The following is a 26,015-nucleotide window of genomic DNA, read 5'->3' as shown; positions in this document are numbered from 1 at the left end:
TTGGACTTGATGATTAGCTGGATGCTCATACCGGTTTATTTCCTGACACAGATGACACCACTCGAGTCGTGTTGAAGGGGACTGACGATTATATCAATGCAAATTTCATTAATGTGAGCATTCATTATTGATTATGGTTATTTAAATGTTATTTTGTTAATGTTTTGTCATTTAGTTAATTGTCATCTGTATATATCTATGTGTTTTCAGATGAAAATCCCAGGTAAAGGTGAAGTAAAGCGGTATATCGCCTGCCAAGGGCCTCTTCCTGGGACATGCTCTGACTTCTGGCAGATGGTGTGGGAACAGAGCGCCGCCCTAGTGGTCATGCTCACCACACAAGTTGAACGTGGCAGGGTATGAAGATATTTCTTAAAAATGTTAATAAAAAGAAATGATTCACAGACAAAGGTGCTAAAATATATAATTTTTAATATATATATATATATATATATATATATATATATATATATATATAAGAAATAAAGGATAAAATAATACAAAGTTCTAGAAGTAATTTTTCAAGTTTTCTTGAAAATCCTTTGTTTTTATATTCACATTTTTTTAATGAACTATAATCAGTCAACGTTAACAATAGGCCATTTATTACATTTAGTAAATTCAAAATGTAAAGTGAAAGTGAAAGTGACGTGACATTCAGCCAAGTATGGTGACCCATACTCAGAATTTGTGCTCTGCTTTTAACCCATCCAAAGTGCACACACACAGAGCAGTGAACACACACACACACTGTGAACACACACCCGGAGCAGTGGGCAGCCATTTATGCTGCGGCGCCCGGGGAGCAGTTGGGGGTTCAGTGCCTTGCTCAAGGGCACCTAAGTCATGGTATTGCAGGTATAAGTTACAAACAAATTACTTCCCTGGTCATATGTATGTGCCAGGTTCATTGCTTAATTTTTTTAAGTATCTTTAATAATCTGATCTAATTGTATTATTTGTTTCTATATTAAAAATGCAAGAATGTATAAACATTTTCCTTTCTGCTAGTATAGCCATGACTTTGAGGGCGGGGCCTAAATATTAACCAATGAATTTTTGGTTTAGTGTGTTCCAAAGTCAAACAATCCAATCAAATCCTGACAGAAAAATCAAGTCCCGCCCTACATTAGCTTTCGTCCTCCACAGATTGTGTTCTGAATTCTATCAGTGATAATGCCATATATCTTGACATTTTCTGTTTTAGGTTAAATGTCATCAATACTGGCCAAACGTTTCGGCAAGTGGCACCTATGGAGGCTTTCAGGTTACATGTGTGTCAGAGGAAGGGAACTCCGCATACCTGCTCAGAGATTTGACGCTTACTCACTTGGAGGTGACGCATCTCTTAAAATGTTTCTTATTGTCAGTGTAAATAGATTTCTGTGCTAATATCAGTTTGGAATTTTGTTCAGAGTAAAGAAGAAAGGCAGATTTGTCAGATGCAGTACTTGGCATGGCCCGATCATGGCGTTCCAGATGATTCGTCAGACTTCTTGAACTTTGTCAGTCAAGTATGCAGCAAAAGAGCAGAGGCGCCGGAACCTGTAGTGGTTCATTGCAGGTCATGCCTAAAAAATGTCTCGACAGTATCCATAATCAACATCTCATAATCTAAAGAAAACACCATAGTAGAGAACAAAATGTTTATTAACTCCACCCCTTTTTCTTCCAGCGCTGGGATTGGTCGCACCGGGGTGCTTATCACCATGGAGACAGCGATGTGTTTGATAGAAAACAGTCAGTCGGTGTATCCTTTAGACATCGTCAGAACCATGAGAGACCAGCGTGCCATGATGATCCAGACCCCTGTGAGTAGTCTAGTCCACCTTGCAGCTCCTTCTGGCCAAGAACAGCCCACTGAGATACTGTAGGAAGAGACTGTTTCATTGACAAGTAATGTTACGTTTAGTATGTAGATGCGCATTTAAATTCAAAAGCTTTTTCCAAAAACAATTTATAGCAGTGGATTAATACAGACAGACTCTAAAGACCATGTCAAACCAGTTGTTTGAGTTGCGTTGAATTGATCCGCTACTGTTAACGTCACATTCAGATGCACATTAATGGAAAATGCCTTTTCCCCAAAGCAATTTCTAGTTCAGTCATGCGCTACAGGAACAATTTAGTTGAATTACTATTAAGTAACTCAAAGTTCCAAGTTCCAAAATTCCATGCTACAAACTTTGCAAACTAATCAAAAAATAAATTCTTCCCTTGTTTATTAATATTTTTCCCATAAAGCATTTTTTGAGTTCTACTATGATCTACAGGAACAATTTAGCTAGCTTGCTATGAAGTATCTCAAAATATCTAAGATTTGACAATACAAACTAAGCAAATTTTGATTAATTCAATGACTAGTTCTTTAATTTTGGATAACGGACTTTCAGAGATTATGTAAAAGCAAATTGTATTGCGTTTGTGCGTAAATGCAGTTTTGTTTATTCGTTAAACATCTGAGTCACTTGAAATCCATTTTGTTTGTTTTCAGAGCCAGTACCGTTTTGTCTGTGAAGCAATTCTGAAAGTTTACGATGAGGAGATCGTAAAGCCGTGCAAGACTGAGCCTCCAGACGAAAAAGAAGAATGAACAACCGTCCTTCAACGTTTCTGAGGATCTTCTGTGATTACAACTACTGCCAGTGAGATCTGCGCTCAACCGATGACCGCTAGAATACAGACGAAAAAGCACTATTGCACTTTTCAGCGACAAACAATGACTTAAGGGGATTTTTTTGTTTAAAAAAAAAAAAAAGTATCAGGTTACTGATGAGTTAGGTACTGTTAATAATGTTAATTATTTGGGTTAGAGAAAGAAATGTGCTTTTGCTTTTGTGCCAAAAGCTGAAATGAGCCACAGTCCATGTCAGAATTAACTCTCGCAACTAACGACAGCACGTTTTGTGTTTTATTTGTTTTGGGGGATTTTTAACAGTTAACTTGAAAGCAACAGGTGCTCGGCCCATTCTCTTCCCTTTTCCCGACTGGGACTGTAATTGTTTTAACGTTTATGTTTGAAACATAAGTTAATATCGTTTACATACCATACTTTTTGGACTATAAGTCGCACCTGAGTATAAGTCGCATCAGTCCAAAAATACGTCATGATGAGGAAAAAAACATATTATAAGTCGCACTGGACTATAAGTCGCATTTATTTAGAACCAAGAACCAAAAGAAAACATTACCATCTACAGTCGCGAGAGGGCGCTCTATGTCTTCAGTGTAGACTACAGAAGCACTGAGCAGCATAGAGAGCCCTCTCGCGGCTGTAGACGGTAATGTTTTCTATTGGTTCATTTCTCTTGGTTCATTTCTCTCGGTTCATGTCAAATTAATTTAAATAAATAAGTCGCACCTGACTATAAGTCGCAGGACCAGCCAAACTATGAAAAAAAGTGCGACTTATAGTCCAGAAAATACGGTACTTCTTTTTTTTTATCGTTGAACAAAAACTCTTTTAATGATACACATTTAATTTGTTTTAACCCTGGCACTTTAAAGATAGTCTTTCGTAAAGTACTTAGACTTTTGTAAAGTACTTTCGTTACTTGATAAAGTTTCCATGGTAGTGTTACAGTTCTCTCTAAACTAAGCTAAATTAACAGGCCACCAGCTGCGTTGACAAAGTGGGCCATGGTGACGATGTTTCTTGCTGCCAAATTTCACAGCAGTTTGCCTCTAAATCTAATTGGTGTGTCGCTTTGGCTAATCGCTATTTATTGCAAGGCTACCTGTAGTACATAACGGCTGGCGTTTGTACCGTTAAATATGCACCAGGCAGCTGTTCTTCTTTCACATCCATGTTTGCCGGATCTTTGAAGCTTTTTATTTAGAAAATAAAGCTATGATTTTCACATTAGCTTCGCTGGCGGAAACTGGATAAGTATGGACGCAAATGAAATGTTTAATGTACGATTTAGTCTAGCGTCCTCTCTGGGTAACATATCACATATTAACAATTACCAATTCCATGTTTACGATCAAATTTTCAAAACTTCTACTGTAAGAAACTGACTACCTTCAGATTTTAGTTCACCTCGTATGAAGAGTTTTGTACCTTTCATTGAGAAAATGTATCTGCTCCACTCCTTGAAGATACTGGTTTATATTTCTGCTTATGATTGGTTATGCTTATCCATATCTCCTCTTCTAAACTAGTCACCTGTTAGCAATTACCTGCAATATACTCAAAAGGTGGTCATAGTTCATTTAGTTCTTGCTATGACTGTAGAGATGATGGCATTTACAGAACTTATTGGCCACTTTAATGTTTTATTCACCACAAGTGCAAAATTTTACGATCAAGATTTAACTGCATCTTGAAGAGAAAAGATACGTAAGAATTATGGAGCGAAATGTTTTTAATTTGACACTCCGGACCATCGTAATTGTTTGCAAATGGCCTTTATGAACATTTCCCCCATTCAATGTTTTGCGGTGCCATTGCACAAACGATTTGGCATTAAGGACCAATCACGCCCACCGTTTTGAATGTGAGCCGATTTTGCTTCAATGTATGTCGTTATAGCGCCGCAGCTAGAATTTACTCCCGACGTTGCGTTGGAAGTGGTGGTATTTTTGTATTTAACAAAAAACGAATGAAAGAAAGGACAGCACTTTGCAACTGACTGTGGTAGTCAGCTGTGCTACTGTAGAATTTATACTGTAATTGTGTGATGGGGAAAAATATGCTGTTTAATTATTTATGTTGAACATTTTGTCAAATACGGACACCTGTGTGGGTGGAGGGGGGTGGGCTCTTAACTACATAGTGTCATTTGTGAAATACTTGTAAATACAATGTTATATATTAAAAGTGTTCTGAAAAGATAACGGTGTTTTTTTTGTTTTAGTATGTTTTTAAAATGTCAGAAAAGTACACAGGAAATTGTATGTCATGTTTATATATCTCCCAGTTGTGTTTGTGAGAGAGCGAGTACGTCTTTTGTACAGACTGTTTTGTTTCTTACTGGCATACCTTTTGAAACTGTGCTTAATTAAGCTGACTCGTCTTTTGGCGCTTGTGACACATGTCAAATCAAATACAATACAGCTCAAACTATTTTCAGTGTTGTTTTTGATGAATATCGACCTGCTACCGGTCCAGAAATGAAAGAACAAACATTTAATTTCCCAGCTTGTCTTTTTATTTTTTCTTTGCATTTCACATGAGATGTTGAACAGGGATAAATTAATCAGCCGTACTGAGGCTGAAAATTCATGCCGACTTTATGGATCTCACTGCCGTCGTTTTTACTTCACGACCTCAACGTCCACATCCTCTGTTCGAGAAACGACCTTTCCATCAACCACCTCTTCGATTATTGTGCGAACACGCTTGGTCACCACAGGTTCGTCTGGAGAGGAAAAAATAAAGAAACATTGTAAGTTAAAGCTACACAAACGCATTTATTATTCAACATTTTATTTGTATTTAAATTGATTCATGTAGTATAATTTTTTCATATCTATAATACATTTTTTCCACCCAAAAAAGGACACCCTTTATAAACACTTACGCTTGGGAGGAGGAGGTACAATCTCTACAACTTTGACCGTTTGTTTCCTGTAACAAAAAAAATTTAAATAAATATCGTACAACTTTTGTGATCTTCATAAAGACAAAGTTTATTTGTAAAAACTTACTGAATGCCCTCTCCATCCAGAAGTCTCCTGTACTCAGCGATCTCCAACTCTAGTCTGGTCTTGATGTCCAGGAGAAGTTTGTATTCGGTGCCTTGTCTTTCGATGTCAATGCGCACCTGAGAAAGCTCCGCCTCCAGGTTGTTAATGACGTCCTGCAATTGGCTGAGCTGGATGGTGTACCGTGACTCTGTCTCTCCCAGTGTGCCTTCTAGTGCTGCTTTCTGTCAAATCATAACACGTAGAAGAACGGTGAGGGTGCATAATAAATTGCGCAATTGGCTCCCTCTAGAAGCAGCTATTGCAAAAAGAGAAAGACTTTTACCAAGCTGAGCTGTGACTGCAGTTCAATCTCCAGGCTCTGAAGTGTCCTCCTAAGATCACTGATTTCACTGCGGGACAATGTGAGGTCTTCTTGTCTGGTGGTTACCTGCTTGTTCAGTTCGTCGAACTTTTTGGACAGAGATTTGCAGTCAATGTCCGGATGATTGAGTATGTTTTAGCCATCGAGAATAAGAACAAACACTTACTTTGCTCTTGTACCAGGACTCCATTTCTCTGCTGTTCTTGTCAATGACGCCTTCATATTGCTGTCGGATCTCCTCCATGATGCGGGCCATGTCTTGCTGAGGTGCAGCGTCAACCTCAACGTTTACGCTGCTGGAGAACATTTGAGCGCGAAGAGCTGCGAGTTCCTACAGAACAATGATATAGCTGTTAGCTTATGCACCTTTTTCATACATTGCACATTTTCCGAAAGAATGATTTGTTCTGAAAAGTGGCAATTGATGTTGTAAGATATAAAATAGTTGCAAATCGCTCCCTCTAGATGCAGCTAGCAGGAAATATCTTTTTTAACATTTATAATAAAAACTAGTAGGAATTTGAGCAGAGAGTAATGATTAGGGGTCTGACTGCAGTTTCGATCAAATAAAGCTCCCATAGTGGTAGAAATTTTACATGAGCTTTCACACAAAATTCCCAATTGCAGATTCCTATTGGTGTGATACATGTGACTGCACCTTGAAGCATCGCTTCAGGTAACATTTAATTACATGACTAGTGTATCTAACAGTGCCATATTTTTAAAGCTACACTTGATTGGAGAAGATTATTGGTTTGGTGAATTATCTGGTAATGATCTTGCTTCACTGCACCTGGTTCGCCCAGCCCATAAAACGTTTTTGATCTCACCTCTGCATGGTTCTTCTTCAGGTAGACCAGCTCTTCCCTCAGACCCTCAATCTGCATCTCAAGGTCTGAGCGAGTCATGGTGAGTTCGTCCAGAACCTTTCTCAGACCGGCGATATCGGCATCCACGGACTGACGCAGGGCCAATTCATTCTCATACCTGAAGCCGCCAAGAATAACAATGATTAGGTCGGGAATCTAGAAAAACTCAAGGGTTAAAATATGGGTGTGGCGAGTGGGGCGGGGCCGAGGGACGTGGGAACAAGGACTGAGGCCGGCAATGATTGGGCAAATCAGTGACACCTGCGGCCCACCGCCGGTCTCGAGTCCTACGTAGGAGATGGAAGGATATAAAACTGTTAGTTGTGTTTTTGGTTTTTATTTTGTGCGCATCAGTCGTCCGTGAGGGGCTGGTGCGCTTTTTTGTGTTAATTTTGTGATTATTAAAGTTTCAGTTGATTGTCCGCCGGTTCCCGCCTCTTTCTTGCCGATGATTACGAAGGTTTAATTCATTACAGTGGTGCCGAAGCCCGGGAGAAGGAGGGACGCGCTGCTGAAGATCCCTCGCCGCTGTGGTGAATCCGCGGTGCCACGGAGCTGGCATGGACGCTCGAGGCGGTGGACTGGAGCGAGTTGCCGGGGACGGGCGATGTGGAGGGACGGCTGCTGTCTGTGAGGGAGCGGAGGAGTCGGCGCCGTTTGCCAGGGGGCCGGAGCCTGCTGCCTCCGTGAAGGTATCTGGAGGAGCAGGGAACGGGGGACTCCTAGCGGCTGACCAAAACCGGAGGAGCCGTCGCCGTCCACCGGGCCGCGGAGGGGTGTCGTGCCGTCCGCCGAGGGCCGTCCAGTTCCACCGCCAGGCACCGCGGAGGAGATCACCCAGCCGGTGGAGGGCCGAGCAGCAGTGCGTCTGGGAACCGGAATTTATTTATTTATTTTTTTCTCTCTCCCCTCTCTTGTCTCTGTCGCTCCTCCTTCCATCTCCTTTTCTCTCGCCTCGTCTGTCCTACCCCCAGGTTCCCGCAGGTTTCCGTGAGCGGTCCCCCCCGGAGGGAGTGGGGGGGGGGGAGTAGAGCGCAGTCTCGAGGGTACCCCCCGGCCTGCGAGGGGCGATGGGGGTATGTGGCGAGTGGGGCGGGGCCGAGGGACGTGGGAACAAGGAGTGAGGCCGGCAAACATTGGGCAAATCAGTGACACCTGCGGCCCACCGCCGGTCTCGAGTCCCACGTAGGAGATGGAAGGATATAAAACTGGAGCGACGACAGTGAAGGACGAGAGAGGACCAGGCCTGGGCATTATTTTAGGTTTTGGTTTTATTTTGTGCGCACCAGTCGTCCGTGAGGGGCTGGTGCGCTGTTTTGTTTTATTTTGTGATTATTAAAGTGTTATTTGATTGTCCGCCGGTTCCCGCCTCCTTCTTGCAGATGATTACGAAGGTTTAATTCATTACAATGGGGTGTGACATTAAAAAGCAAATAAAATGAGGGGAAACCCTTGCTGGGAATGGTCTACCGGTCTAGACTAAGCAGTTTTTTTTACTTAATTACTAGACTGGAGTGTGATATCAAAGTTATATAAACTTCATTCTTCTGACTTTGCTGCAGCCTGGAATTGAACTACTGGTTTCGTCTGGTCAGAGGAGAACTGGCCCCCCAACTGAGCCTGGTTTCTCCCAAGGTTATTTTCTCCATTCTGCCACCGATGGAGTTTCAGTTCCTTGCCGCCGTTGCCTCTGGCTTGCTTAGTTGGGGTCACCTCATCTACAGCATTATCATTGACTTGATTGCAAATAAATGCAGAAACACTCATTTAACTGAACAGAGATTACATCACTGAATTCAATGATGAACTGCCTTTAACTATCATTTTGCATTATTGACACACTGTTTTCCTAATGAATGTTGTTCAGTTGCTTTGACGCAATGTATTTTGTTTAAAGCGCTATATAAATAAAGGTGACTTGACTTCATGAAAAGAGGTTTTAAATGATGTAATTAGAAGGTGAAGGTTTTTGTTGTACTAACTTGACTCTGAAGTCCTCAGCTGCCAGTTTGGCGTTGTCAATCTGAAGGATGATTCTGGCATTGTCCATGCTGGCGACGGCGATCTAAAGATAAAGAATTGAAACTTCCTGACCTTTACATTAATACATACATTATATATATATATATAACATGTCCATATAGATTATTTTTTGGTTTATTAGATATATTTAGTTGTAGTTACCTTATTACATAAATATGATTTGTTAGTTGCCAAAATAACATTTCTAGTCTTCATTTCTAGTTTAGATATCTTATATATATATATATATAACAACACTGGTGACATTATTATCCGATACAGACATACAGTCTACAAGGATGGATCCTCTTTTATTTTTGTTTTAATTGTATTAATTTACTGTTTTACGTCAATAAAATATAATGGTTATAGTACTATGATCATAAGTAGATTCGTTTACTTTTCATTGAAATATTATCCATTTCCACGTTTCAAATCACATAAATGTTATAGTTATGCGATGTACAGTTACTTACTTTTTTGCGCAGATCTTCAATGGTGACGTAATAGTGGCTGTAGTCTCTGGAGACGGGGGTTCTCTTCTCGTACCACTCCCGGATCTGGAACTCCAGCTGCGCGTTGGCTTTCTCCAGGGAGCGCACCTTCTCCAGGTAGCTCGCCAGACGGTCGTTGAGGTTCTGCATGGTGGTCTTCTCGTTGAAACTCGCACCGAAGCCATTGTCACCGCCGCCGAGCGCGCTGGCCAGGTCGAAACTGCTCTTGCTACTTTGAGCGTAAGAGACGCGCACGCTGGAGCCCCCTGCACCTGCGTAGACACTTGGCGCATGACCGACGGCGATGCGCTTGGAGTATCCACCGCCGAGCGAGAGCGAGGAGAAGGGACGAGAGCTGGAACCGGACAAGCTCTTGCGTGAAAAAGACTGCATAACCTGAGTCCTGAGTTTCCGTTCCTGTTGCCTTTGCTGGACACTTCTGACAGCTGCTTAATGGTTTTGGAGAGCCAAGGACCTTTTTATACAGTTTGACCTGGGGGGTGTGGTTATTTTAGCTTATTTGTGGCAATGATTATCGGAAAAACATCAAACAGGTGTGTCCAAGGGAGCGTCTGTAAAATGGCCCAGGACGAATCCCTGAGGCACGCCTAACCTGATCGACAAGATTTTTATCAATAAACATTAATTCTTGGTTAATTCCCCAGAATTTAGGGTTTGATGGGTCAGGATAGACATAACAAAAGAGTAACACTTTCATAAAGTTGGCTAAAAATAACAACCATTTCACATTACATAAAGCTAAAAGGGTCAGTAGTTCATATCTGTCATAGGTATTACTTTATATAATTCGTATAAATTCTGTGGTGAGACATGCCATGTTTAATATCAAAGTGTTTTACTTATATTATTATTCTAGCATGTGAATGCATGCCGCCTTCATCACCACACATCATGAAGACTCAATAAAATATTTGTAGTTAATTTCACATTTAAAAATAGAACTTTTTCATTTATTAGAATTTTGAAAAACTAAAACTGTAATTTTGACCAATTATTCTACCATTTTTATGTGCATGCATTTTTTGGTCTAATATATAATAATGTAATGAATAAAAATATGAAGTATAACATTTTATAAAATAAACAATTTTAAATATGTACACTTAAATATGTAAAAAAAAATCTGGTTTATTTTGACCCAACTTTGGGTCAAATTTGGACTAACCCAACTTTTGGGTTAAAAATTAAATATAAAAATTTAACCCAGCGGTTGGCTTAGTCAATATTTCACCCAAAGTTGGCCTGAAATAACCATCTGCCTTTTTTAGAGTGTATACTTATTTTCATATTTACTAAAACATGTCTAAAATAAGCAATTATTTCAAATTTAAATGAATTTACTTTATGTCAAGCTTTGTTGAAATGTACTAGCAACATTTCAAATGAAAGTTGTTGTGAAGGGTTTCCCTTTCACTTGTGCAGTGACCGTGACTGTGTCTGATAAGGTTTATTGCCCTGTTTGGTATGTGCAGAATGAGCCGGCTATAGCCTACTAGTTCACTATCAATTTCATTATACACCCTTTATGATTAGATGTGAACCTATATGAGGAATATAAGCCTGATTTAACTGAATACAATAAAACAAGCTATACTTTAGTCACCGATCATAGTATGATCTTGATGCAACATCGCTATAGTTTTCACCTGACGTCACACCCGCATAGGAACGCCCACCTGGAGGACAAAACGAAGCTGCTCCAATTTGCATTAAGTAGTAATGTAGAAAAAAGCAGACATTAAAAGGCGAACACCTTATTGATGATGTAGGCTATATTTTGTACATGAAAGATGAACCCAGAATATGAAAGTTTCACGTTAAACGCTTCCCCAAGGAAAACACTAAACCATTAAGTGGGTTGCGTTCACATCACTAATATAGAGATTACTAAATTGATATTTGTTATATTACAGTTTAAAATATATTAAGGCACTTTTAAGTGTTTTGTCGCACCGTTTAACGCTTGAAATATTTCCGCGGGTCCTCAATATGGATTGCAATTGGCCAAAACTTGCATTTTGTACACACATTAGTTTTATTCTTTTGAGAGGTGAATGTGAACTTTACTTTTTCCCACTCATTTAGCCAGGGCCGCTGCTGGCCAAATGGGTGCCCTAAGAAGGATTGTATTGTTGTGCCCCCCTTCCTCAAATATGATGATGGAAAAACAAAAACACTTACTTTAGGAGTGAAAATAGAAAATATATAGTATATTAATACTTATTTGTAAATTATTATTTGAAGTAACAAAACCATGGTTAATTTGCAGTTACCATAGCTACAAGAACGATTATTTGTGGTGTTATTGTTAAAACCATGGGTAATTTTCGTAAGGGAACCTGACATTTTTTAAAAAAATAAATAAAAAACTTTCATAGGAATGTGCCTGAAAGTGATAAACTGGCCTTGTTTTTACCTAAATGATTTATAATTTATTTTAATATATATTAAAAATGTATAAGGTGTGCATTGTAGCTGACACCTAAATGAACACATTACAATTGTTTTATGACTGCAAGTCTTTCTCCTCAAAAGCTATTGAGCTTCAAATTTGCGCTTGAGCCCATGTAAAAAAGTAGCATAATTTACATATGATTTACAGTTTATTTTAATAAATATCAAACATTCAATTTAATTATGCATTATAGCTGACACACAGATGAACAATTACAGTTGTTTTTATGACCGTAAGTCATTCTCCTCAAATGCTACTGACGTTAGAGTATACCAATATCGCATGTAACTTTAGAGACGGTCCCTAAATTTGAGACTCTCGAAAGTCCAACATCAAGCCAACTTTATGCTTGTTTTTTTTTTTTTTTTTTTTTTTTTTTTTTTTTTTTACTTTTAGCTTTCTTTTCTTGTTTTTTCTTTTTTTTACTTTTAGTTTTCTTTTCTCTGCGCCGGATTGCTGATGTCCTTTACCCGGGCATAGATGTCCATCCATCAATTATGAACATTCAGCCGCAAACATGAGGTGCGTTTCAAACTTTTACATTTTTTTTATTTTTTTTGTTTTTGTTTTTTTGAGCAACTGGGATGGTGCCCCCTCTGGGAGTTTGTGCCCTACGCAGACTGCGTACTCTGCGTATAGGGAGCGGCGGTACTGCATTTAGCGTCATTACCAACCTTTTCTAGTGAAGTACACTTTAACCAGCCCAAAGGCATGTAATCAGGGCCGTCGCAAGTGGGGTGAAAGGTGGTGACGATTATAGGGGCCCACGGAAGAGTGGGGGCCCCCTGCGATCTCAACCGTCTGGCTGAGGCCAGCCTAAAACGACGATCAGAACAGTTGACAGGCCACTGCGGCGTGCCGTCACGAAAGCTTATCATTTTCATATGTTTTAAGCCTGGGCACTTTCCAATTTAAGCGTTTAAATCATTCAAACACAAGACGCAGAAAAGCTGAACTGGTTACTCGCGCGCTGTGTTCGGTGCGCATGCATCTCACAGTCTCAGAGCCGCGTCTCACAGACAGCGACACTGAACCGAGCTCTCCTTTGCGAAGTTCTCGTCGAACTTCCTCTTGCACCTGAACGAACAAATACAAATCGCAGTTTAAACAAACAGAAAAGGATTTGAAAAAGCCCAATTCAGCACCTCGGTGTTCTGGCGTTTAGGGCTCAAGCAGAGAAATGCATCTCAAAACACTTGAACATCGAATTTGCTTATTTTTGCTCTTGTGCCGACAAATACAAAATATGTCAAAATAACCGCCTTGGAAAGTATGTTCGAAAAAACTGTTGGTTATGTCTTAAGTGAAAGTAAACAGTTGAGAAAAAAAATAGGATGTGTATTATATTGGATGCATTCATTGTCTCTTAAAGTGACTGCACCTTATTTAGCTACTGGCTGTAATGTTAATCCAAGAAAATGAAAGAAAATCACTCACTGCTCTTGACTGAATTACTCCGTAGTTTTAACAAGAATGAGTGCACAGTCAAACCAAAAATTATTCAGACACCATATATTATATATATAAAAAAAAAAGTTTTAATAGGTGCAGGACACTATAATTAATTTAGGTAAGTGAGTATGGCAAAATAAAGCGAACTGTGACATATTATACCCCCAAAAAAACTTCATACAGTGGACAACTAGTGAAACTGATAGAAAAAAAATGGGACCAAAAATTATTCAGACACTCTGACCTCATGTTTTGCTTATGTGTTTTTTTTTTTTAATTGCTAATGCAACCTTTTCACACCACAGACTGAACAGAATTAAGCATTGGTTGGTAATTGTTCAACAAAGTATTGATAGTTGTGTAAATATTGTCATACTAACAGTTGTCTGAAGTTTGGTTTGATTGTTATCCATTACATATCTTTCTATCAAAGTTATCTGATATTATCAAGATGAATTTGTTCTGACAGTTCAACTCTGATTTCTTATCATATTTTATTACCATTTTATAATCTAGAGCAAATAAACTGTGATAATGTAAGAAATGTTGAAGGTGTCTGAATTCATTTTGGTTTGACAGTTAATTTAATTTTTACAGTGAAGACTATGCAGTGCTATTTTATATTTAAAAATTTGTTTTCTGTACCTGGACACCTACAAATATGAAACAACTTAAACATTGTGCAATTAGCACAAATAAATAAATAGAATGAACATATAAATTAAACAATTTCAAACAGGGCCCACTGTTACAACCTGCACCAGGGCCCCGCTGACCCCAACTATGGCCCTGCATGTAATTACAATGTGTTCGAGTCATGTGGATCTGTGATCATATGTCCCAGACACACCGTACAAAGGTGAGGTATAATTAGATCGTGTTCCTTATGATCCGTGAAGATAATTGTTTTGTCTTTCACCTTTCGCTTTCGTACCTGTTGTAGCTTAATGCCCTCATTCGCAGCTCTTTTCTCATGCCCTAATGAGGGAGTGTCTCATTCTCCATGTTATCTTTCCACATAGCTCTTCTCACCCAGACCGAGTCGAGCTCGTCTCTGAGGCGGATGTCTGGTGGTCTCTGGCGTGCTTCACTCTCTCCCATCTCACACACTTTCCGTCACCGCTCCCTTCAGAGTCATGACTTTTAAAAACCCCTTTTGTTGGTGGTGGGTTTACTCATTTAAATCTTTTGTTTTGATTCAGGTTGGTAAGGACTAGGAGACAGAGATTTTAAGAGGTTTTACGCATCGCCTACAAGAGAATTGACAGAGGTCAAACTTATTAAAGTAAACTTACATTAGAGGAAAGTGTCTATAACACACACACACACACACACACACACACACACAAACACACACACACACACACATATATATATATATATATATATATATATATATATATATATATACTCACTGGTCACTTTATTAGGTACGTCTGTTCAATTGCTGGATAACACAAATTGCTAATAAGCCAATCACATGGCAGCAACTGCGATTGCGATTTGATTTGCGATTTTAAATTTGCAAAGTCAAGCTTCAGCTCAATATTGTCAATAATGTGCAGTAAAGTATGAGTATCATTACCCTGCTGAAAAAATAGAAGAGAAAAAAACAGTTTCCGTGAAACCATTACAAAATTCCTTTTTGTTTTTGGCATTATTCCAATAGGAATTACTGTTGTTCTATCCAATACAATTCCCATTATAACCCTGAAATCCTTTCAATTGTGATTTGGGAGAGTGTTCTATATGGTGGCCGAGAGAGATCAATGCGCTGCAATTTAAGAAAACACATGCAAATTGAAAAAACACCAGCAAATAAATAAAAAAACATCTTCAACAGTTTGACAACACAAGTGCTGCAAATCCTCACAACACATGCATATAACGAAACGCGCTGCAAATCATCACAACACATGCATATAACGAAACGCGCTGCAAATCATCACAACACATGCATATAACGAAACGCGTTGCAAATCATCACAACACATGCATATAACGAAACGGCTGCAAATCCTCACAACACATGCATATAACGAAACGTGCTGCAAATCATCACAACACATGCATATAACGATGTATGTATGTAATGCATGTGTTGTGATGATTTGCAGCGCGTTTCGTTATATGCATGTGTTGTGATAATTTGCAGCGCGTTTCGTTATATGTATGTGTTGTGATGATTTGCAGCGCGTTTCGTTATATGTATGTGTTGTGATGATTTGCAGCGCGTTTCGTTATATGCATGTGTTGTGATGATTTGCAATACTTGTGTTGTCAAACTGATGAAGATGTTTTCTTAATTTGCTGATGTTTTTTCAATTTGCATGTGTTTTCTTAAGTTGCAGCGTGTTGATCTCTCTTGGCCACCGTAGTTCTATATATATATATATATATATATATATATATATATATATATATATATATATATATAATTTTTTTAAATTTATTTTTTTCAGCAGTTAAGATTTGGTGTAACTGATGTTATAGAATTAACTTTAATTGTATTAGTTTAGTATTTGGGATTTTAAGAACAAGTGCTAAATGTTCTTAAATGTTTCATTTCATATAAGTGAAATTAGCAACCAGTTAGACTGAATTTACATTCGTTTTAAACGCGGAGCCAGGCACGAGTTCGTTGTCTGTCTTTTCGAAGCTTAAGTTACATAACGTTTTTCTTTAGTTTTAATTTGCCTAACTATTGACCTGACCCTGTAGACGCCATAATCCCACTCTGTCTCTCTCCTGCTTTCCGGGTTTTTTGTTGTTGTTTTAATGGTGGGCGTTTACACAGTTGGCTAAAGCAGAGCTGATTGGGGAGAACAGAGGTGCACTCACTCTATTGGCTAGTAAGACTGTCACTCAAGGCTGCAGTCATGCATATGCTCTGGAACAGAGTAATATCGCGTCCACATCGCAGGCTTATTTTGCGATTAGCAAGTCGTAAAGTCTCAAATCGAAATCAAAAAATGATTTGATTTCGATTAATCGCGCAGCCCTAGTTCAGGGATTTTAATTATTTTTTATTTTTAATAAATAGTTTAAAAAGATAAACTATTTTTAAGCTATGAAAAAAACTTTGAATCAAACTTTACTTAAACTCTAAAATATTAAATCTGCTAGAAATAGCTGTTTGCAAGGGCAAAATCCTAGTCTAGAAATCATGCACAACTGGGAAAGTTATGAAAATGTAATGAGTGAAAAGATGTGTGAGAGGTCAGAGTTTGTCATATCTATAATTTTGCTGTGAAAAAAATGAATAAAAAAATATAAAAATTAAATAAAATTATGGAAAAAAAATAAATTTATCTTATTTATCAGCGTGTATTTGATATTTAACTTTGGATGTTTGTTCATATATAGTGCTAAAAAATTTAAAACAAAGGTGTGAATACACAGTATGCATTTTATGCACAGCTTATAATATAAATGTTACAGTGTAAGAGTAAAAAATTACTTGCTATTGACGTTAACTTTTGTTTTACTGTTCATTTCATTATTGATTTTATTGCTTAGTTTTTGCTGCACTAGGATTTGGAGAAACTATTATATTAAATTTAATGCTTAAGTTTATAGTTTAGGAAATTTGTTTTATCATAGTTATTAAATTTAATAGGTACTACCAGATTTAACTCTTTAAGAGCATTTTCTTATAGTACAAACCTCAGCTTATTAATTGTAACTGTAGTTATTGATAATTCATACTATACATTAATAATATTGTAATACCTAACATAAATCTATTGATTTATGGTTTTAGTATTTTATTTCAATTAGTTTACCTTGAGAATACTGTATGTAAATTATACAAACTGGATTTTTAATAAGATATTCTTTCTTGCATCTAAGTTGATAAACAGATTGGACAGGTTTTAATAAGTGCATCTTAAGTATAAAAACTCCTGTTAGCCAGCACTCCCCATTATGGGACTCACAGCTGAAAGTGCTATACCAAACTTATAATTGTAATAGTTTCCTACTTCAGTGTGTTACAAACATAATTTTGGTGTCTTTGGAAAGAAGACCTATTGGGTTTTACTTTTTATCAACCAGATTTGATAATGCTCAAAAATATTAAAAGTTATAGACACTGAAGTGCCTTGAATTTTTTTTACCACACTTAATGTTTTTTATTTGATATAAAAATACATGAAATGAGTCCTGGAGCAATCTAGAAAAGTAATGGGTTGAAAGCCAGATGTCTCATGAGTTTCTATTTCAAATCTGAATAAGATATCATGAAAAATGAGACTCCTGCAAATATTTTTATGAGACTATGTCTACACCCCCCACCCCCCAAATATACGAAAATATATTTCCCAACAGTATTGAAGGCTTCTACAAACTATTTAGTCAGTAAACATACCACTGCATAGTTTTTTCAATTATAAAACACTAGACAGAAACTTAGAAATCATATAAGTGATTTATCTGAGCACTAGAAAAATACAATAAGAATAATTTGAGTAAGAAAAATAAGAATAATAAGAAAAATAAAAAAACATTTAACTTTGTTTGCCAATTACAGAAAATCATGAGATTGCTAGAAATGCAGCATTTACAATGAATTACGATGCAAATAAGTGCTGATGTGCTGATGGCCACTTATACAGATGGTAATAACACAAATGCAATAATCCACTCTCTCTATTCATATAGACGCGTTGGTAACACTTTAGAATACTGTTTCTTACTTACTACATAACTAATAAGGAATTATTGAAGAACTAACAGGTGATTATTCATTAACACTTAACTCACTACTGTTAACTACTAAGGAAGATGTGTTAATTAATCAGTATGTAATATAATTTTATGATTATGTTAAGTAACAGTTAGCTAATCAATAACTAATGAATTCTGTCCTACCTCCTGAAGAACTACTATTAATTATCTACTAGTTAGGGTTCAAGAAAAATAACTATGAAGTAACTACTAATGAACAGTTATACACAATTACATTGAATTGTGACCCTCTCATATAAATGTTATTAGCAATAGTAGTAGTAGTATGAAAATGCAATATTAATAAATGCAATAGATTTTATAGAGGTTTTGCCTATGTAGTAAATTGTTTTGTTAATGTGTTTTGTAAGAAATCAGCTTCCAATAGGAAACCCACCATGACTCCAGTGCCTTGCGATAATTACCTTAGTTTTTATATTTTATATACAGTACTGTATGTGTGCCTCCTCGGCATATACCACATTATCATAAATTCAATTTCTGTGTGTAAGGCAAAGCCTGAGGAAAAGTGAAAATACAGGTATCCAATTTGTAATTAATAAAGAATTATAAAATAATTATGCAGGACCTATTTTGAACATGAAACATTAGGCCTATTCTAAAGTGAAAATATTGGGAACCCATTAGTAATTAATAAAGAATTATCAGATAATTCCTGAAGAATTACTTAGAATCTGAAACAGTATTCTAAAGTGGAAATCTAGGGAACCCATTAGTAATTAATAATTAATTATCAAATAATTCTGCAGGACTTATTTTGAACCTGAAACATTAGGCTTATTCTAAAGTGAAAATGTTGGGAACCCATTAGTAATTAATAATTAATTATCAAATAACTCTGCAGGACTTATTTTGAAGCTGAAACATAAGGCCTATTCTAAAGTGAAAATATTGGAAACCCATTAGTAATTAATAAAGAATTATAAGATAATTCCTCAGGAATTACTTAGATTCTGAAACAGTATTCTAAAGTGAAAACACAGGGAACCCATTAGTAATTAATAAAGAATCAGATAATTTTGCAGGACTTACAGAATTCTAAAGTGAACCTATTAGTAAATAACAATAAACTACATCATTCTGACTAAACAAAACCTATAAAAGTAATCATAAACTTTGTAAAATACTCTCATCTGTTTATTTCAGATGAGAACATTTCTGTCACGGTTGGTAAACCGTGATCTCGGGGTGTTTGCACTTTCTGGTGAAATCTGTGTGTTTCGCGTCTGCACTGATTAGCTTGTGGGCGTCTCCGTTAATTGTCATCAGCAACAGCTGTCACTCATTACTCATCCACTATATATTGGCTTGTCTCAAGTCTTGTGTTTGTGAGATCATTGTTATTTGTTTAATGTGGTTTCCCTGTCCGTATGCTTTAGTGTTGTATGCGTTGGATGTCTGTGTTACCTTTGAACCTCATCCACTCTTCGCACGTTCACTCAGCCACGGACATTTATCTTCGGCTCTATTCCCCGCAGTTCCTGTGCCATCCTCTCCTGCTGTCTACATGCCGTCATCATTCGGATTACTCACCCTCTCTCCGCCACCATCAGGATTCCTTACCTCCTCACCACCACCACGGAGTGTCGTCGTCTCAGCATCATTGTTTGTTTGTGTATTTATCATCATCTCATTAAACTGTTAATCTCAGATCTGCTTCCAGACTATCTTTATACCCACCGTCACATAACGATCTCACCAACATGGAAGCAGCGAGCACCAATACCCTCACAGACTTCATACACCACAGCGTCAAGAGAATGGATCAACAACAGGAGAGCATCTCGAACACCGGACACGCTGTCCAAGCGCTGGTGGCACAGGTGTCCTAGCTCACCCAGCAGATCCATCAACTCACGTCTCCCACTGCGCCCATCGCACCGCCTGCGCCGTCCATCCCCCGGGAGATTGCCCAGGACCACTTCCGGCCAGAACCGCGACTTCCGGCGCCTGAGAGCTATGCGGGTGAGCCAGCGTTTTGCAGAGCGTTCCTAACCAAATGTTCTATGCATTTCGCCCTACAGCCCTGCACCTTCGCTATGGATTAATCTAAAGTAGCGTTTACGCTCACATTGCGTAGATTCCTGCATGGGTTATCCGAACGTGTTCAGCAGGAGATCTACCTCCTCGAGCTGCCCCCCAATCTCAACGGACTCATCAAACTGGCTTTACGAGTTGACGCACGGATTAATCGCTTGGGCCGCCAACCCAGTCCTTCAAGATCTACCATCTCTCCTGCCAGGGGGCGCTCGAGTCGAGAGAACGAGGTCGGTCCCGTCGACGACCACGAGCCCATGCAGGTAGGTAGAGCTCGGCTGTCCCGGAGGGAGAGGGAACGGCGGAGGTCTCAAGGACTGTGTTTATACTGTGGAGGCTCAGCTCATAACATCTACTCATGCCCGGTAAAAGAGCCAGCCCAGTAGTAAACTTGAGGCTACTATCGGGTGGGATCTCCGCTGAGAAGTCCTCACCTACATCATTGACCCTCCTTCCGGTGAAACTGTGGTGGAAGAATCTACATCACAAGTGTCACGCCCTTCTGGACTCTGGAGCCGAAGGTAATTTCATTGATTCATCACTTGCACATCACTTGAACATTCCTGTCCTTCCTGTGTCTCTCCCCATCCATGTCACCGCACTCAATGGCCAGAAACTGCCTCACGTCACGCACCATACAGAACCCACTACACTGATCACGTCTGGAAACCATCAAGAAACCATATCCTTTTTTCTCATGGACTCCCCTGTTGCTCCCATTGTTTTAGGTCACCCCTGGTTGTACAAACATAATCCACGAGTGGAATGGGGTTCTAACACTGTCACATTGTGGAGTGAAAGATGTCATGAGTCTTGTCTGGTTTCTGCTTGTTCTGTTGTCCCTGTTTCTGTCTTTCAGAAGGAGAACATGGTTTTGCCAAATGTGCCCTTTGAGTATCTGGACCTGAAGGAAGTGTTCAGTAAGTCCCGTGCTGCTTCTCTTCCTCTGCATCATCCCTACGACTGTGCTATAGACTTAGTGTCAGGTAAGTCTCCGCCTAAGGGCAAGTTATACTCTCTTTCTATTCTTGAGAGGGAGGCCATGGAGAAATACATTTCTGATTCCTTAGCCTCTGGGTTCATCCGTCCTTCCTCTTCTCCAGCGGGGGCGGGGTTCTTTTTTGTGGGTAAGAAGGATGGTTCTCTGCGACCTTGCATTGACTACCGAGAGCTGAACAACATTACTATTAAGAATACCTATCCTTTACCACTCATGTCTTCAGCTTTCGAGAGGTTGCAGGGAGCATCCATATTCACAAAATTGGATTTACGCAATGCTTATCATTTGGTCCGCATCAGGAAGGGGGATGAATGGAAAACCGCCTTTAATACCCCTAGAGGGCACTTTGAGTACTTGGTGATGCCGTTCGGGCTCTCCAACTCACCCGGGGTTTTCCAAGCACTCGTGAATGACGTGTTGAGAGATATGGTAGATCAGTTTATATATGTTTACCTGGATGACATACTGATTTTTTTCTTCATCTCTCCAGGAACACGTTCAACACATCAGACGAGTGCTGCAGAGGTTACTTGAGAATGGGCTTTTTGTCAAGGCGGAGAAATGAATCCCTTCGAGACCCTGGTCACATATCGCTCTAGATTTTGTTACCGCCCTCCCGCCCTCTAATGGTATGACGGTCGTTTTGACAGTAGTGGACCGGTTCTCGAAGGCTGCACATTTCATTCCCTTGCCCAAATTACCGACAGCCAAGGAGACAGCGGTCACTGTTCTAGATCACATGTTTCGGCTTCATGGCCTCCCGGTAGACGTGGTTTCGGACAGGGGATCTCAGTTTATATCCAAATTTTGGAAAGAGTTTTGCAAATTTTTAGGAGCGTATGTTAGCTTGTCTTCTGGTTATCATCCCCAAAGCAACGGACAATCTGAGCGAGCCAACCAAGATTTAGAGAGGACGTTGCGATGTTTGGTCTCCAAGAATCCTTCTTCCTGGAGTCAACAACTCTCTATGGTGGAGTACGCCCACAATTCGTTGCCAGTGTCAGCTACGGGCCTCTCTCCGTTTCAGTGTAGCGTAGGGTACCAGCCACCAGCGTTTCCCAGTCTGGAATCTGAAGTCACGGTCCCCTCCGCTCACGCATTTGTCCAGAGGTGTCACCGCACCTGGACCAGAGCCCGCGAGACTCTGCTCCGGGTGAGGGAGCGCACTAAGGCCAAGGCCGATCGCCACCGGTCAAAGCCTCCCGTCTACGTCGTGGGTCAAAAAGTGTGGCTTTCTACCAGTAACATTCCTCTGCGATCCGTTTCTAATAAATTAGCTCCCAAATTTATCGGCCTGTTCACTATCACCAAAATCATAAGTCCGGTGACAGTCCGCCTCAAACTACTGCGTACAAGAGGATACACCCCGCCTTTCATGTGTCAAAATTAAACCCGTGTTTTATGCACGTATTAATCCGCCTACTCCGGTTCCCCCGCCGCCGCATCTTGTAGATGGGGAACCGACATATTCGGTTAATCGTATTCTGGACTCTAGACAGAGGGGACGAGGATTCCAGTATCTGGTGGACTGGGAGGGTTACGGTCCGGAGGAGAGGAGTTGGGTACCTGCTAGGGACATATTGGATCACTCCCTTATTGATGACTACAATCAGCAGGTAGGCCCTTCTGGGAACTCCAGGAGGAGTTCTTAGGGGGGGGGGGGGTACTGTCACGGTTGGTAAACCGTGATCTCGGGGTGTTTGCACTTTCTGGTGAAATCTGTGTGTTTCGCGTCTGCACTGATTAGCTTGTGGGCGTCTCTGTTAATTGTCATCAGCAACAGCTGTCACTCATTACTCATCCACTATATATTGGCTTGTGTCACGTCTTGTGTTTGTGAGATCGTTGTTATTTGTTTAATGTGGTTTCCCTGTCCGTATACTTTAGTGTTGTATGCGTTGGATGTCTGTGTTACCTTTGAACCTCATACACTCTTCGCACGTTCACTCAGCCACGGACATTTATCTTCGGCTCTATTCCCCGCAGTTCCTGTGCCATCCTCTCCTGCTGTCTACATGCCGTCATCATTCGGATTACTCACCCTCTCTCCGCCACCATCAGGATTCCTTACCTCCTCACCACCACCACGGAGTGTCGTCGTCTCAGCATCATTGTTTGTTTGTGTATTTATCATCATAACGATCTCACCAACATGGAAGCAGCGAGCACCAATACCCTCACAGACTTCATACACCACAGCGTCAAGAGAATGGATCAACAACAGGAGAGCATCTCGAACACCGGACACGCTGTCCAAGCGCTGGTGGCACAGGTGTCCTAGCTCACCCAGCAGATCCATCAACTCACATCTCCCACTGCGCCCATCGCACCGCCTGCGCCGTCCATCCCCCGGGAGATTGCCCAGGACCACTTCCGGCCAGAACCGCGACTTCCGGCGCCTGAGAACTATGCGGGTGAGCCAGCGTTGTTATTTGTTTAATGTGGTTTCCCTGTCCGTATACTTTAGTGTTGTATGCGTTGGATGTCTGTGTTACCTTTGAACCTCATACACTCTTTGCACGTTTACTCTGCCACGGACATTTACCTTCGGCTCTATTCCCCGCAGTTCCCGTGCCATCCTCTCCTGCTGTCTACACGCCGTCATCCTTCAGATTACTCACCCTCTCTCCGCCACCATCAGGATTCCTCACCTCCTCACCACCACCATGGAGTGTCGTCGTCTCAGCATCATTGTTTGTTTGTGTATTTATCTTCATCTCATCTCATTAAACTGTTAATCTCGCATCTGCTTCCAGACTATCTTTATACCCACCGTCACAATTTCTTAATACAGCATATTTTATTCCATTTTAACATGTATACTGCCCACATTTTAACTAATTTAAGAAACATTTCATAATCAAAAGTTAAACATTTAGAAGCAAACAAAATCCATATTTCATTTCCATTATAGGCTAATAAGTGGGCTGTAACAAAGTTGCTACGGTAGTAGTACTTTGTACTTGTCCTTTTACTCAAGTAATTTTGAAAATGAATAGGCCTACTTATAATTTTACTGGAGAAATATTTTATTGGGGTATCTGTACTTTTACTCAAGTACTTGATTTGTGGGACACATCCTGATTATTATAGTGATTTTTTGCGTATAACTGTTCAGTAGTAGTTATTTCATAGTTATTTTTCTTGAACCTTAACTAGTAGATAATTAATAGTAGTTCTTCAGGAGGTATCAGAATATATAGTTACTGATTAGCTAACTGTTACGTAACACAATCATAAAATTATATTACTACTGATTAGTTAACACAGCTTTCTTAGTAGTTAACAGTAGTGAGTTAAGTGTTAATGAATAATCATCTGTTAGTTCTTCAATAATTCCTTATTAGTTAGGTAGTAAGTTAGAAACAGTATTCTAAAGTGTTACCGACGCGTTCACTTTGATAGCCTCAAAGAAAAAAAAGAAAAAAAAAAGGCGATCGCTGTTAGTTCCGCCTCCATCAGCTGACAGGTGCGTCAGAGCGCGTCACGAGGGAGCGCCAAAATTCAAATAAACTATCTTTCGCCTATCTTTCATTCTTTTTTCCGGTGGATGGTCTCATTCTGTTTGTGATACTGTACGCTGCAAAACCATGCCGTTTTTTTTACTACCAAGACGCAGTTTCTGACCGTGAGTTTTTCCATAACGGACGCAAACAGTTCTGTCGCTGAAGAACTGAAATGTAAACAAAGGAATTATGATCCATATTACAACGTTATTGCTTTGTTGGTCTAATTGTTCTTCATGAGATGTTAGAGTTGCCACCCGTAACTTAAAATACAGAATCGTCCCGTATTTGAGAATAAAATAGTGCGTCCCGTTTTGAATCAATACGGGACGGGGTTTGTCCCGTATTTTCGGAGTTGTCTTCAATGCAGCATCCAATGCAAATCATCCCGCCGGCATTCTGTGAAGACTCGTCCTATTCTGCCCCTGATTGGGTAATACTCGCTGCCATCGTTGGATTGATTGGTTTGTTTCAGGTTCACGGCCAAATCAGAATCAGAGGAGGGCGGGTCTCTTGGCAGAGAGTCGATTTGAAAGAATGGCGGAGGCTGTTCCAGATACCCCCTTTTTTTTTCGTATATATACGGCGTTAAATTGACTCCATAGGGAGGAATCAAATACTTGGCTGAAAGTGTCAGCGGAAATGAGTATCAAGCCAATTGCACAATTTGTCGGTGAGTGTTCTCTGTTGCGCACGGTGGCTTGTCCGATGTGCGACAGCATGTCTCTGGAGAACAACATTCCCGCAACGCTAGAGGCCACAGAAATCAAAACACCGTCTCACAGTTCTTCATACCTCAATCATCTCCTGAGGCAGATAGTGTAATGACTGTTTCTTAATCACCTTAATCATTTTCTGATTGATTACATTAGATTTCATAGGCTGTCTATTTGTTAATGAATCATGTTATGGTATGATTTGTTGGTAACACTTTACAATAAGGTTCATTTATTAAACATTAGTTAATGTATTAACTAACATGAACTAACAATAAGTAATACATTTGTTAAAGTATTTATTAATCTTTTTTAATGTTAGTTAATAGAAATAAAGATGTAAATTGTTTGTTTATGTTAGTTCACAGTGCATTAACTAATATTAACAAAATTTTAATAAAGTACTATTAAATGTGGAAATTAACATGAACAAAGATGAACAATTGCTGTATAAGTGCAGTTCATTATTAGTTAATGTTAATTAATGTAGTTAACTAATGAACCTTATTTTAAAGTGTTACCGATTTGTTTATTACGGTTAAGGTGTACAGTCAGACAAAGAATTATTTTAATAAGAGATAAGAGAGATTTATTTAATAATAAAAATATAGTGCCTATGTGAATTAAATAAATAACCAATTTAAATGATTGCATTCTTCAATAGGCTACTGTATAATTAAC

General features: G+C 39.4%; 2 protein-coding genes across 5 annotated transcripts in view; one reads left to right on the top strand and one right to left on the bottom strand.

Moving 5' to 3' along the window:
- The window catches only part of LOC132159696 (tyrosine-protein phosphatase non-receptor type 4-like), a 92,866-nt gene that overhangs the window by 41,994 nt on the left and 24,857 nt on the right, over nt 1-26,015 (top strand). For 3 of the 4 annotated variants that reach the window (XM_059569273.1, XM_059569270.1, XM_059569272.1), the window contains exons 22-27: nt 52-113; nt 211-357; nt 1,208-1,336; nt 1,416-1,564; nt 1,676-1,811; nt 2,495-2,659. In XM_059569273.1, the coding sequence (XP_059425256.1) occupies nt 52-113; nt 211-357; nt 1,208-1,336; nt 1,416-1,564; nt 1,676-1,811; nt 2,495-2,593 (722 nt within the window). In that variant the 3' untranslated portion in view covers nt 2,594-2,659. Of the gene's footprint in view, nt 1-51; nt 114-210; nt 358-1,207; nt 1,337-1,415; nt 1,565-1,675; nt 1,812-2,494; nt 2,660-26,015 lie in introns of those variants that run through there. The other variant, XM_059569271.1, reaches the window with a different exon arrangement.
- On the bottom strand, nt 5,140-9,829 carry LOC132159695 (keratin, type I cytoskeletal 19-like). The gene is made up of 8 exons (XM_059569269.1): nt 9,381-9,829; nt 8,865-8,947; nt 6,844-7,000; nt 6,180-6,344; nt 5,975-6,100; nt 5,653-5,873; nt 5,526-5,572; nt 5,140-5,363 (listed from the first exon to the last, which is right to left on the bottom strand). Exons 1-8 carry the CDS (start codon nt 9,789-9,791, stop codon nt 5,260-5,262), a joined length of 1,314 nt encoding a protein of 437 aa, XP_059425252.1. The 5' UTR covers nt 9,792-9,829; the 3' UTR covers nt 5,140-5,259.

Source organism: Carassius carassius, chromosome 16 (assembly GCF_963082965.1).
Source record: "Carassius carassius chromosome 16, fCarCar2.1, whole genome shotgun sequence".
Classification (NCBI taxonomy): domain Eukaryota; kingdom Metazoa; phylum Chordata; class Actinopteri; order Cypriniformes; family Cyprinidae; genus Carassius; species Carassius carassius.
This window is presented reverse-complemented; position numbering and strand designations above follow the sequence as displayed.